We start from the raw sequence: 12,962 nt of genomic DNA, 5'->3' as shown, positions 1-12,962 counted from the left end.
GTAGATGATGCTGGGCCTAGTCATGGATGGTGGTGTAGATGAGGCTGGGCCTAGTCATGGATGGTGGTGTAGATGAGGTTGGGCCTAGTCATGGATGGTGGTGTAGATAAGGCTGGGCCTAGTCATGCCAGGGAAGGTGGTGTAGATGAGGCTGGGCCTAGTCATGCTAGAGATGGTGGTGTAGATGAGGCTGGGCCTAGTCATGCCAGGGATGGTGGTGTAGATGAAGCAGGGCCTAGTCATGGATGGTACTGTAGATGAGGATGGGCCTAGTCATGCCAGGGATGGTGGTGTAGATGAGGCTGGGCCTAGTCATGCCAGGGATGATGGTGTAGATGAGTCTGGGCCTAGTCATGCCAGGGAAGGTGGTGTAGATGAGGCTGGGCCTAGTCATGCCAGGGATGGTGGTGTAGATGAGGCTGGGCCTAGTCATGGAAGGGAAGGTGGTGTAGATGAAGCTGGGCCTAGTCAGGCTAGAGATGGTGGTGTAGATGAGGATGGGCCTAGAAAGGCTAGAGATGGTGGTGTAGATAAGGCTGGGCCTAGTCAGGCTAGGGAAGGTGGTGTAGATGAGGCTGGGCCTAGTCATGATAGAGATAGTGGTGTAGATGAGGCTGGGCCTAGTCATGGTAGAGATGGTGGTGTAGATGAGGCTGGGCCTAGTCATGCTATGGATGGTGGTGTAGATGAGGCTGGGCCTAGTCATGCTATGGATGGTGGTGTAGATGAGGCTGGGTCTAGTCATGCTATGGATGGTGGTGTAGATGAGGCTGGGTCTAGTCATGCTAGAGATGGTGGTGTAGATGAGGCTGGGCCTAGTCATGCTAGTGATGGTGGTGTAGATGAGGCTGGGCCTAGTCAGGCTAGAGATGGTGGTGTAGATGAGGCTGGGCCTAGTCATGCTTGAGAATGTAGTGTAGATGAGGTTGGGCCTAGTCATGCCAGAGAAGGTGGTGTAGATAAGGCTGGGCCTAGTCATGCTAGAAATGGTGGTGTAGATGAGGCTGGGTCTAGTCCTGCTAGAGATGGTGGTGTAGATGAGGCTGGGTCTAGTCAGGTTATAGATGGTGGTGTAGATGAGGCTGGGCCTAGTCAGGTTATAGATGGTGGTGTAGATGAGGCTGGGTCTAGTCAGGTTATATATGTATAGACGAGGCTGGGCCTAGTCAGGTCAAAGATCATGGTGTAGATGATGCTGGGTCTTGTCAGGTTATAGATGGTGGTGTAGATGAGGCTGGGTCTAATCAGGCTAGAGATGGTGGTGTAGATGAGGCTTGGCCTAGTCAGGCTATAGATGGTGGTGCAGATGAGGCTGGGTCTAGTCAGGCTATAGATGGTGGTGTAGATGAGGCTGGGCCTAGTCATGCTAGAGATGGTGGTGTAGATGAGACTGAGGCCTAGTCAGGCTAGAGATGGTGGTGTAGATTAGGCTGGGCCTAGTCAGGCTAGAGATGGTGGTGTAGATAAGGCTGGGCCTAGTCAGGGTATAGATGGTGAGTAGATGAGGCTGGGCCTAGTCATGGAAGGGAAGGTGGTGTAGATGAGGCTGGGCCTAGACATGGAAGGAAAGGTGGTGTAGATGAGGCTGGGACTAGTCATGGAAGGGAAGGTGGTGTAGATGAGGCTGGGCCTAGTCAGGCTAGAGATGGTGGTGTAGATGAGGCTGGGCCTAGTCAGGCTAGAGATGGTGGTGTAGATGAGGCTGGGCCTAGAAAGGCTCGAGATGGTGGTGTAGATAAGGCTGGGCCTAGTCAGGCTAGGGAAGGTGGTGCAGATAAGGCTGGGCCTAGTCATGCCAGGGAAGGTGGTGTAGATAAGGCTGGGTCTAGTCATGTTATAGATGGTAGTGTAGATGAGGCTGGGCCTAGTCATGCTAGAGATGGTTGTGTAGATGAGGCTGGGCCTAGTCATGCTATGGATGGTGGTGTAGATGAGGCTGGGCCTAGTGATGCCAGGGAAGGTGGTGTAGACAAGGCTGGGCCTAGTCAGACTAGAGATGGTAGTGTAGATGAGGGTGGTGTAGATGAGGCTGGGCCAAGTCATGCCAGGGAAGGTGGTGTAGATGAGGCTGGGTCTAGTCAGGTTATAGATGGTGGTGTAGATGAGGCTGGGCCTAGTCAGGTTATAGATGGTGGTGTAGATAAGGCTGGGTCTAGTCAGGTTATAGATGGTTGTGTCGATGAGAATTGGTCTAGTCAGGTTATAGATGGTGGTGTAGATGAGGCTGGGCCTAGTCAGGTTATAGATGGTGGTGTAGATAAGGCTGGGTCTAGTCAGGTTATAGATGGTTGTGTCGATGAGAATTGGTCTAGTCAGGCTAGAGATGGTGGTGTAGATGAGCTGGGCCTAGTCAGGCTAGAGATGGTGGTGTAGATGAGGCTGGGCCTAGTCTGGCTAGAGATGGTGGTGTAGATGAGACTGGGCCTAGTCATGCTAGAGATGGTGGTGTAGATGAGGCTGGGACTAGTCAGGCTAGAGATGGTGGTGTAGATAAGGCTGGGCCTAGTCAGGCTAGAGATGGTGGTGTAGATAAGGCTGGGCCTAGTCAGGCTAGAGATGGTACTGTAGATGAGGCTGGGCCTAGTCATGCCAGGGAAGGTGGTGTAGATGAGGCTGGGCCTAGTCATGCCAGGGAAGGTGGTGTAGATGAAGCTGGGTCTAGTCAGGCAAGAGATGGTGGGGTATCGGAGGCTGGGTCTAGTCAGGCTAGAGATGGTGGTGTAGATAAGGCTGGGCCTAGTCATGGATGGTGGTGTAGATAAGGCTGGGCCTAGTCAGGCTATAGATGGTGAGTAGATGAGGCTGGGCCTAGTCAGGCTAGAGATGGTACTGTAGATGAGGCTGGGCCTAGTCATGCCAGGGAAGGTGGTGTAGATGAAGCTGGGTCTAGTCAGGCAAGAGATGGTGGGGTATCGGAGGCTGGGTCTAGTCAGGCTAGAGATGGTGGTGTAGATAAGGCTGGGCCTAGTCATGGATGGTACTGTAGATGAGACTGGGCCTAGTCATGCCAGGGATGGTGGTGTAGATGAGGCTGATTCTAGTCATGCGAGGGATGAGGGTGTAGATGATGCTGCGCCTAGTCATGCCAGGGAAGATGTTGTAGATGAGGCTGGGCCTAGTCATGCCAGGGATGGTGTTGTAGATGAGGCTGGGCCTAGTCATGGAAGGGAAGGTGGTGTAGATGAGGCTGGGCCTAGTCATGGAAGGGAAGGTGGTGTAGATGAGGCTGGGCCTAGTCAGGCTAGAGATGGTGGTGTAGATGAGGCTGGGCCTAGAAAGGCTAGAGATGGTGGTGTAGATAAGGCTGGGCCTAGTCAGGCTAGGGAAGGTGGTAGTGATAAGGCTGGGCCTAGTCAGGCTAGAGATGGTGGTGTAGATGAGGCTGGGCCTCGTCAGGCTAGAGATGGTGGTGTAGATGAGGCTGGGCCTAGTCAGGCTATAGATGGTGAGTAGATGAGGATGGGCCTAGTCATGCTAGAGATAGTGGTGTAGATGAGGCTGGGCCTCGTCATGCTAGAGATGGTGGTGTAGATGAGCCTGGCCCTAGTCATGCTATGGATGGTGGAGTAAATGAGGCTGGGCCTAGTCATGCCAGGGAAGGTGGTGTAGATAACGCTGGGCCTAGTCAGGTCATAGATGGTAGTGTAGATGAGGCTGGGCCCAGTCATGCTGGAGATGGTAGTTTAGATGAGGCTGGGCCTAGTCAGGCTAGAGATGGTGGTGTAGCGGAGGCTGGGTCTAGTCAGGCAAGAGATGGTGGGGTAGATGAGGCTGGGCCTAGTCAGGCTAGAGATGGTGGTGTAGTGGAGTCTGGGTCTAGTCAGGCAAGAGATGGTGGGGTAGATGAGGCTGGGCCTAGTCAGGCTAGAGATGGTGGTGTAGTGGAGTCTGGGTCTAGTCAGGCTAGAGATGGTGGGGTAGATGAGGCTGGGCCTAGTCAGGCTAGAGATGGTGGTATAGATAAGGCTGGGCCTAGTCAGGCCAGGGAAGGTGGTGTAGATGAAGCTGGGTCTAGTCAGGCAAGAGATGGTGGGGTATCGGAGGCTGGGTCTAGTCAGGCTAGAGATGGTGGTGTAGATAAGGCTGGGCCTAGTCATGGATGGTACTGTAGATGAGGCTGGGCCTAGTCATGCCAGGGATGGTGGTGTAGATGAGGCTGATTCTAGTCATGCGAGGGATGAGGGTGTAGATGATGCTGCGCCTAGTCATGCCAGGGAAGATGTTGTAGATGAGGCTGGGCCTAGTCATGCCAGGGATGGTGTTGTAGATGAGGCTGGGCCTAGTCATGGAAGGGAAGGTGGTGTAGATGAGGCTGGGCCTAGTCATGGAAGGGAAGGTGGTGTAGATGAGGCTGGGCCTAGTCAGGCTAGAGATGGTGGTGTAGATGAGGCTGGGCCTAGAAAGGCTAGAGATGGTGGTGTAGATAAGGCTGGGCCTAGTCAGGCTAGGGAAGGTGGTAGTGATAAGGCTGGGCCTAGTCAGGCTAGAGATGGTGGTGTAGATGAGGCTGGGCCTCGTCAGGCTAGAGATGGTGGTGTAGATGAGGCTGGGCCTAGTCAGGCTATAGATGGTGAGTAGATGAGGATGGGCCTAGTCATGCTAGAGATAGTGGTGTAGATGAGGCTGGGCCTCGTCATGCTAGAGATGGTGGTGTAGATGAGCCTGGCCCTAGTGATGCTATGGATGGTGGAGTAAATGAGGCTGGGCCTAGTCATGCCAGGGAAGGTGGTGTAGATAACGCTGGGCCTAGTCAGGTCATAGATGGTAGTGTAGATGAGGCTGGGCCCAGTCATGCTAGAGATGGTAGTTTAGATGAGGCTGGGCCTAGTCAGGCTAGAGATGGTGGTGTAGCGGAGGCTGGGTCTAGTCAGGCAAGAGATGGTGGGGTAGATGAGGCTGGGCCTAGTCAGGCTAGAGATGTTGGTGTAGTGGAGTCTGGGTCTAGTCAGGCTAGAGATGGTGGGGTAGATGAGGCTGGGCCTAGTCAGGCTAGAGATGGTGGTATAGATAAGGCTGGGCCTAGTCAGGCTATAGATGGTGAGTAGATGAGGCTGGTCCTAGTCAGGCTAGAGATGGTACTGTAGATGAGGCTGGGCCTAGTCATGCCAGGAAAGGTGGTGTAGATGAAGCTGGGTCTAGTCAGGCAAGAGATGGTGGGGTATCGGAGGCTGGGTCTAGTCAGGCTAGAGATGGTGGGGTAGATGAGGCTGGGCCTAGTCAGGCTAGAGATGGTGGTGTAGTGGAGGCTGGGTCTAGTCAGGCTAGAGATGGTGGGGTAGATGAGGCTGGGCCTAGTCAGGCTAGAGATGGTGGGGTAGATGAGGCTGGGTCTAGTCAGGCTAGAGATGGTGTGGTAGCGGAGGCTGGGTCTAGTCAGGCTAGAGATGGTGGGGTAGATGAGGCTGGGCCTAGTCAGGCTAGAGATGGTGGGGTAGATGAGGCTGGGCCTAGTCAGGCTAGAGATGGTGGGGTAGCGGAGGCTGGGTCTAGTCAGGCTATAGATGGTGGGGTAGATGAGGCTGGGCCTAGTCAGGCTAGAGATGGTGGGGTAGATGAGGCTGGGTCTAGTCAGGCTAGAGATGGTGGGGTAGATGAGGCTGGGCCTAGTCAGGCTAGAGATGTTAGGGTAGATGAGGCTGGGTTTAGTCAGGCTAGAGATGGTGGGGTAGATGAGGCTGGGCCTAGTCAGGCTAGAGATGGTGGTGTAGTGGAGGCTGGGTCTAGTTATGCTATGAGTGTAGATGAGGCTGGGCCGAGTCATCCTATGGAGGGTGGTGTAGATGAGGCTGGGCTTAGTCATCCTATGGAGGGTTGTGTAGATGATGCTGGGTCTAGTCAGGTTATTCTAGTGGATGAGGAGAGTATAGTGGGGAAGTGTAAGAGACTAGGGGGGAGGAGGAGGGTGGTGTAGATGATACTGGGTCTAGTCAGGTTATTCTAGTGGATGAGGAGAGTATAGTGGGGAAGTGTAAGAGACTGTGGGGAGGAGGAGGAGGGTGGTGTAGATGAGGCTGGGTCTAGTCAGGTTGTGCTAGTGGATGAGGAGAGTATAGTGGGGAAGTGTAAGAGACTAGGGGGGGGAGGAGGGTGTCAAGCAGAAAAGGAGAAAGGGTGTGGTCAAAGGCACCATGGAAACGTTGCCTGTTGCTGTGGGTGAGGCCCTGACCAGAGAGGAAGGGCAGGTAGTCAGGGTGGGAGATAAAGATGAGGAGGAAAGTGAGTCTGAGGAAGAGGAGTTATTTTTTTCAGACTCCTCTTCAATGGGCCCGGAGCTGACAGCCAGTCAAGGAGAGGGGTCTAAGTACACATTGAGAGAACTGACAAGGTTCCTGAATGAGACCAAGGGGAAAGAAGTTCATCTTGATGCTTTTTTTTCTGATCCGAGAACGTTTGTAAGATCAGTACAACATGCTATGAAAAATGAGGGGCTTGGTGTCCTCTCACCCAGGAAACGGTTTAGGTTGAGGACGTGGGTCTCAACAGGAAACGGTTTAGGTTGAGGAAGTGAGTCACAACAGTGCGTAAAGGTTTACCTTCAGACACTGTTTAGATGTGTATTTCCTTTCTGACACTGGGGCTTTTTGAGCTTTTCTATTGGTCTCTTTCTCTGCTGGCTTTTCTCCCACTTCTTATGGAGACTCTTCAGGTAGGCTCACTTAATATAAATGGCGCCAGAGATGTGGGAAAGAGGAGTGTGTTGGATTAATGTATAAAACAAAAAAAAGTACAGGTGTTGTTTCTGCAGGAGATGCATAGTGATTTGGTGAATGAAGTCATCTGCTCTGGTGGAAAGGGGCAAGTGTGTTGAGCCATGGGACAAATGTTAGTGCAGGGGTGGCAGTCCTTGCACCGGGGCTGTCTGTGTGTTGAGCCATGGGACAAATGTTAGTGCAGGGGTGGCAGTCCTTGCACCGGGGCTGTCTGTGTGTTGAGCCATGGGACAAATGTTAGTGCAGGAGTGGCAGTCCTTTTGCACCGGGGTTGTCTGGAAAACCTCCTCAAAGGAGGTGTGTAAAGGTAGTCTGCTTGTTGTTAAAGCAGAAATTAACAACATGGGTTTTGTCTTTATAAATGTGTATGCGCCGAACACAGGGAGAGAAAGAGGGGTTCTATTTGGGAGTCTTAGACAGGAACTCTCACAGGTAGCGCCTGAGGAGACGCTGGTGGTCTGGAGGGGACTGGAACTGTACAATGGATTTTTACAAAAGACAGAAATGGTGAAGTAGGAGTGTTAAGGGACATCATTAATCAGTTTGACCTAGTGGATGTTTGGAGAACTAAAGATCCCAACACAAGACAGTATACATGGGGAAGGTTTTTGGGGCTAGGGTGAGTGCAGCCCGACCCCATCGGTTTTACATGTCTAGGAATCGGATCAATAGGCTGTTGGGCTCTACCATTCTCCCTTTGGGGTTTTCGGATCACCACATAACCATGGCTCGGCTGTCTGTTTCACCAGGGCCCCGGCAGTCATCCTATTGGAAGTTTAATATAAAGCTCTTACAAGATGCCCTTTTTTGCTCAGGTTTCCAGACCTTTTGGGAAAGGTGGGGGCAGCGAAGAGAGGAGTATGAGTCTCTGAGTCAATGGTGGGATGTGGGGAAAGTTCAAATTCGGCTTTTCTGTCAACAGTACACAGCTCTCTCATCCTCAGAGGCTAGGAGAGTATTGGGGGGAACTAGAGCGTTGTATTAGTGAGATAGAGGTAGAGATGGTGGGGCAAGGCAATGTAGGCCTCCAGGCTAATTTAGCTGAATTATGTAGGGACCTGGGCAGTTCTTTCCAGGTTAAAGCATTAAAGCAAAGGGAGCACTTGTAAGAGCTCGGTTCTCCATGCTCAAGGAGATGGATGCTCCCAGCTCCTTCTTATTTGGTTTGGAAAGACAGAGCAGTGAAGCCAAGGTTATACATTGTCTATGGCTGTCTGATGGGCGGGTGACCTCTGTGGTGGGGGAGATGCGGGAGCGGACTGTGGAGTTTTATGCTGAGTTGTATAGGGCAGAAGTGTGTGATCCTATGTGTGCTGAGGTCTTGTTTGCAGAACTCCTTAAACTCTCTCGGGCACAGAGGAATGAAATGGGCATTCCTCTGTTGTCCCATGAACTGGCAGAGGCCGTAACCCAGATGTCCCCAAGTCGTGCACCGGGGGTCGATGGACTCCCAGTGGAGTCTTCTAAACAATTCTGGGGAATAATTGGACAGGACTTCTTTTGCGTGTTTTGTGAATGCGTCGGGGTAGGAGAGTTGCAGATGAGCTGCCGTCAGGCGGCTCTGACTCTCCTGCCCAAAAAAGGGGACTTGTGTGAACTTAAGAACTGGAGGCCTGTGGCATTACTCTGTGAGGACTACAAGATATTTGCCAAAGTCTTCTCTAACAGACTGAAGTCCCATTTGGACTCGATAGTACATAAGGACGAAACATATTGTGTACCGGGACGCTCAATCACGGACAACTTGTTCTTAATCAGGGACATGTTGGACTTGTCGAGAGGTTCTAATGTGAACATTGGACTGGTCTCTTTAGATCAAGAGAAGGCTTTTGATAGAGTGGACCATGAGTATATGTTTAATGTGATGTCTGTGTTTGGGTTTGGGAAGAGGTTTTTGACCTGTGTGAAGCTGTTGTATGCTGGGGCGTCATGTATGGTCAAGGTGGGAGGGGGGTTCAGTAGGCCAGTCTGGGTGAGACGGGGCATTAGACAAGGATGCCCTCTATCTGGGCAGTTATATACACTAGTCATTGAGCCTCTTCTAGGACTGCTACGCAGGAGACTGCAGGGGGTGTGCTGGACAGGCATGGGTGTGGTGACAGGAATAACAGTGTCAGCAGAATACGTTTCTGTGATGGTCAGGGATGGTCAAGATATGCAGGCACTGGAGACCAGTCTGAAGGTGTACGAGGGAGGTTCATCAGCTGAGGTAAACTGGGGCAAGAGCAAAGCTCTGTTATGTGGGGCATGGGGGGATAGGTCTCCTCCTCTGCTACCAGGGGGTTTGTAGTGGGGTTGTGAAGGGCTTAAAGTTTTGGGGCTGTATCTGGGCTCCGAGAAGTGGGTCAGGAAGAACTGGGAGGGGCTGTTACAGGCAGTGGTGTCAAGACTGGCCAGGTGGAAGTGGCTCCTGTCCCAAGTGTCACATAGAGGGAGGGTGCTGATAATTAACAACCTGGTGTCATCTTCCCTGTGGCATAAATTGGCTGTCCTCAATCCCCCCGTCGGTCTGACCTGCAACGTAAGCTGGTGGACTTCTTCTGGTCGGGCCATCACTGGCTGAGGGCAGCAGTGTTGTACATGACCGTTCACGAAGGAGGACAGGGCCTGGTGGAACTGGAGAGCAGGATGGCTGCTTTCAGGCTAAAGGCGGTGCAGAGACTGCTGTACCATGCTGATGTTGGCTGGAGGGAGCCAGCATGCACGTTACTGAGGAGAGCTGGCGGATTAGGGTTGGACCGGCAGCTGTTCCTCATGAAGCTGGAGAGGCTGAGTACAGCAGGTCTCTCAGATTTCTACTCTGCAGTGCTGAGGGCCTGGCAGCTGCAAAGGCCCACACAAGAAGGGGGTGGAGCAAGGGCTGTGTGTGTGGGAGGAGCTTATTTTCCACAACCCAGACATCCCTTTGAGATCGGTTCAGTAGGCCACCCTGCAGAGGCAACTGATGGCAGGGGGGTTACAAAGGCTGGGTGACCTGAGACTGCTGGGAGAGGAGGGGTGGAAAACCCTGGAAGTCTTGGCACAACAAACAGGAATAACGTCTCTTAGGCTGCGGGAGAGATTCCTGGAGGAGGTCCAGGAGGCCCTGTCTGAGCCAGTAAGGGGGGGTGTTTGAGCGGCCAAAGGGAGAGGGGCCACCAATGTTTCCGCCACTGTAGGTGACGGCAGAGACTGGAGACTGGGGGTCTGGAGGATTTAGATTTTAACACTCTGAGCCTGGGGGAGTTTGAGGGGGTGGGAGGTAAAGCCCTCTACAACCTCTGTGTTATGGTTAGGAACATTAGGAGCCTAATAGGAGTGAGGGCACATCAGTGGCAGGGGGTATGTGGGGCAGAGAGTATGGTGGGTTTTAGATGGAGGGGGCTCTACAAACCCCCAGTACCAAAGAGGTCAGGGGAGCTCCAGTGGAGGGTTCTACATGGAGCCTTGGCCACTAACAGCTGGTTGGTACAGGTTGAACCGGGAGTCGGACAGGGGTGTCCTTTCTGTGTCATGAGTGAAACTGTGCGTCATGTGTTTTCTGTGTGTGCCAGGTTAATGCCGTTAATGTCTCTGTTGGAATGTCTGTGTGAGAGGTCGGGGGTGGTTTTTACTGTTGGGATGGTTATAATGGGATACAGGTATTCAAATAAGGAGAAGGCCAAATGTGTTTTGTTGAATTATCTGTTTGCTCAGGCAAAGTTGTCTATTTGGCTGACCAGGAGGAGCAGGGTCAAAGGTTGGGGGGGGTAACAGACCCTTTACTATTGTTTAATGGGATGGTCTCTGCGCGCCTTAGGGTGGAATTTGAGTTCTAAAAAATGATAAAACGTGTGGAGATGTTTCAGGAGATATGGTGTGTTGGGGGGCTGTCTGTCTAGCTGGGGAAGATGTTTCAGGAGATATGGTGTGTTGGGGGGGGGGTCTGTATAGCTGGGGAAGATGTTTCAGGAGATATGGTGTGTTGGGGGGGGGGGGGGCGTCTGTATAGCTGGGGAAGATGTTTCAGGAGATATGGTGTGTTGGGGGGGGGGGTCTGTATAGCTGGGGAAGATGTTTCAGGAGATATGGTGTGTTGGGGGGGGCGTCTGTATAGCTGGGGAAGATGTTTCAGGAGATATGGTGTGTTGGGGGGGGGGGCTGTCTGTATAGCTGGGGAAGATGTTTCAGGAGATATGGTGTGTTGGGGGGCTGTCTGTATAGCTGGGGAAGATGTTTCAGGTGATATGGTGTGTTGGGGGGGGTGCCGTCTGTATAGCTGGGGAAGATGTTTCAGGAGATATGTTGTGTTGGGGGGCTGTCTGTATAGCTGGGGAAGATGTTTCAGGAGATATGTTGTGTTGGGGGGCTGTCTGTATAGCTGGGGAAGATGTTTCAGGAGATATGGTGTGTTGGGGGGCTGTCTGTATAGCTGGGGAAGATGTTTCAGGAGATATGGTGTGTTGGGGGGCTGTCTGTCTAGCTGGGGAGGATGTTTCAGGAGATATGGTGTGTTGGGGGGCTGTCTGCATAGCTGGGGAAGATGTTACAGGAGATATGGTGTGTTGGGGGGGGCTGTCTGCATAGCTGTGGAAGATGTTTCAGGAGATATGGTGTGTTGGGGTGCAGTCTGTATAGCTGGGGAAGATGTTTCAGGAGATATGGTGTGTTGGGGGGGGGGCTGTCTATCTAGCTGGGGAAGATGTTTCAGGAGATATGGTGTGTTGGGAGGCTGTCTGTATAGCTGGGGAAGATGTTTCAGGAGATATGGTGTGTTGGGAGGCTGTCTGTATAGCTGGGGAAGATGTTTCAGGAGATATGGTGTGTTGGGAGGCTGTCTGTATAGCTGGGGAGGATGTTTCAGGAGACATGGTGTGTTGGGGGGGGGGCTGTCTGTATAGCTGGGGAGGATGTTTGGATATACGGTTGTAGGAGTGGGTATTGTTTTGGGTATTGTGATGTTGGTTTGTATCATGTGGTAGATAGAAAGGTGAGTATGGTACATGTATGCAGTACAGGATATATTTGGGGTTTTCTAAAGGGTGGGAGTGGTGAGTTTTAAATGAAATGAGAAAGTTTCAGTAAAGAAAGACAACAAGTCAAAAAGTATCTTTCTCTTTCTCTCTGTCTGTCTGTCTCTCCCTGCCTCTCTCTCTCTGTCTGTCTGTCTCTCCCTGCCTCTGTCTCTCTGTCTGTCTCTCTCCCTCCCTGTGTCTCTCCCTGTTTCTCACTCTGTCTTTCTCTCTCACTGTCTCTATCTATGTCTCTCTCTCTCTCCTTGTGTCTCTCTCTCTCATGTCTCTCTTTCTCTCCTGTCTCTCTCTCTCTCTCCCTATCTCTCTCTCCTGTCTCTCTCTCTCCTGTCTTCCCCTCCTGTCTCTCTCTCTCTATCTCCTGTCTCTGTCTCTCTCCTGTCTCTCTCTCTCTCCTGTCTCTCTATCGCTCTCCCTGTCTCTCTCTCTCCCCGTCTCTCTCTCTCTCTCCTGTCTCTCTCTCTCTCTCCTGTCTCTGTCTCTCTCACGTCTCTCTCTCTCCTGTCTCTCTCTCTCTCTCCTGTCTCTCTCTCTCTCTCTCTCTCCTGTCTCTCTCTCTCTCCCTGTCTCTCTCTCTCCCTCTCTCTCTCTCTCTCTCTCTCTCCCTGTCTCTCTCTCTCATTTGTCTCTCTCTCTCTCTCCTGTCTCTCTCTCCTGTCTCTCTCTCTCTCCTGTCTCTCTCTCTCTCCCCGTCTCTCTCTCTCTCTCCCTGTCTCTCTCCCTCTCCTGTCTCTCTCTCTCTCCTGTCTTTCTCTCTCATCTCTATTGCTGCATGCACCATTTCTTCTCCAATTTGGAGGCACACAATTTATAATCACACGTCTGTCTGTCTGCAGCTGTAATGAGGAGTTTATTTTCATAATTCCACTCAGCTCTTCTATTTAACAGAGTCATTTTCTCTCTCTCTCCGTCTCAATCTCTCTCCCTCTCCCTCTCCCTCTCCCTCTCTCTCCCTCTCCATCTCAATCTCTCTCTCTCCCTCTCAATCTCTCTCAATCTCTCCCTCTCTCTCTCTCTCTCTCTCTCTCTCTCTCTCTCTCTCTCTCTCTCTCTCTCTCTCTCTCTCTCTCTCCCCTCATTTATTGCTCATCTCTGTTGCGGTATATCCTTTCCTCTCCATTTCAGAGGCACCCAAAGAATAATCATGTTAAAATAAATAATTGTCAAAGATAAGGTATAGACAGTTTTCTTTCTTTAACTTCATTCCTCTTTCTCTCTCTTCCAGGATCCTCCCGTCTACCAGTAACAGTTTCATGTTGAA

At 51.8% G+C, this 12,962-nt stretch overlaps 2 protein-coding genes across 4 annotated transcripts in view; one reads left to right on the top strand and one right to left on the bottom strand.

Moving 5' to 3' along the window:
- LOC110518778 (pyruvate carboxylase, mitochondrial) overlaps positions 1–12,962 on the bottom strand; it is a 490,506-nt gene that overhangs the window by 187,283 nt on the left and 290,261 nt on the right. The gene's annotated exons all lie outside the window — the stretch shown is intronic.
- LOC110515519 (leucine-rich repeat and fibronectin type-III domain-containing protein 4) overlaps positions 1–12,962 on the top strand; it is a 68,225-nt gene that overhangs the window by 53,614 nt on the left and 1,649 nt on the right. The window contains exon 7 of the mRNA XM_036987223.1: positions 12,927–12,962. This exon is cut by the window's right edge and continues 82 nt beyond it. Coding sequence (XP_036843118.1) covers positions 12,927–12,962 — 36 coding nt within the window. The remainder of the gene's footprint in view (positions 1–12,926) is intronic.

This window comes from Oncorhynchus mykiss, chromosome 9 (genome assembly GCF_013265735.2).
Source record: "Oncorhynchus mykiss isolate Arlee chromosome 9, USDA_OmykA_1.1, whole genome shotgun sequence".
NCBI lineage: Eukaryota > Metazoa > Chordata > Actinopteri > Salmoniformes > Salmonidae > Oncorhynchus > Oncorhynchus mykiss.
The sequence above is the reverse complement of the archived record's forward strand: the minus strand, read 5'-3'. Positions and strand labels throughout refer to the sequence as shown.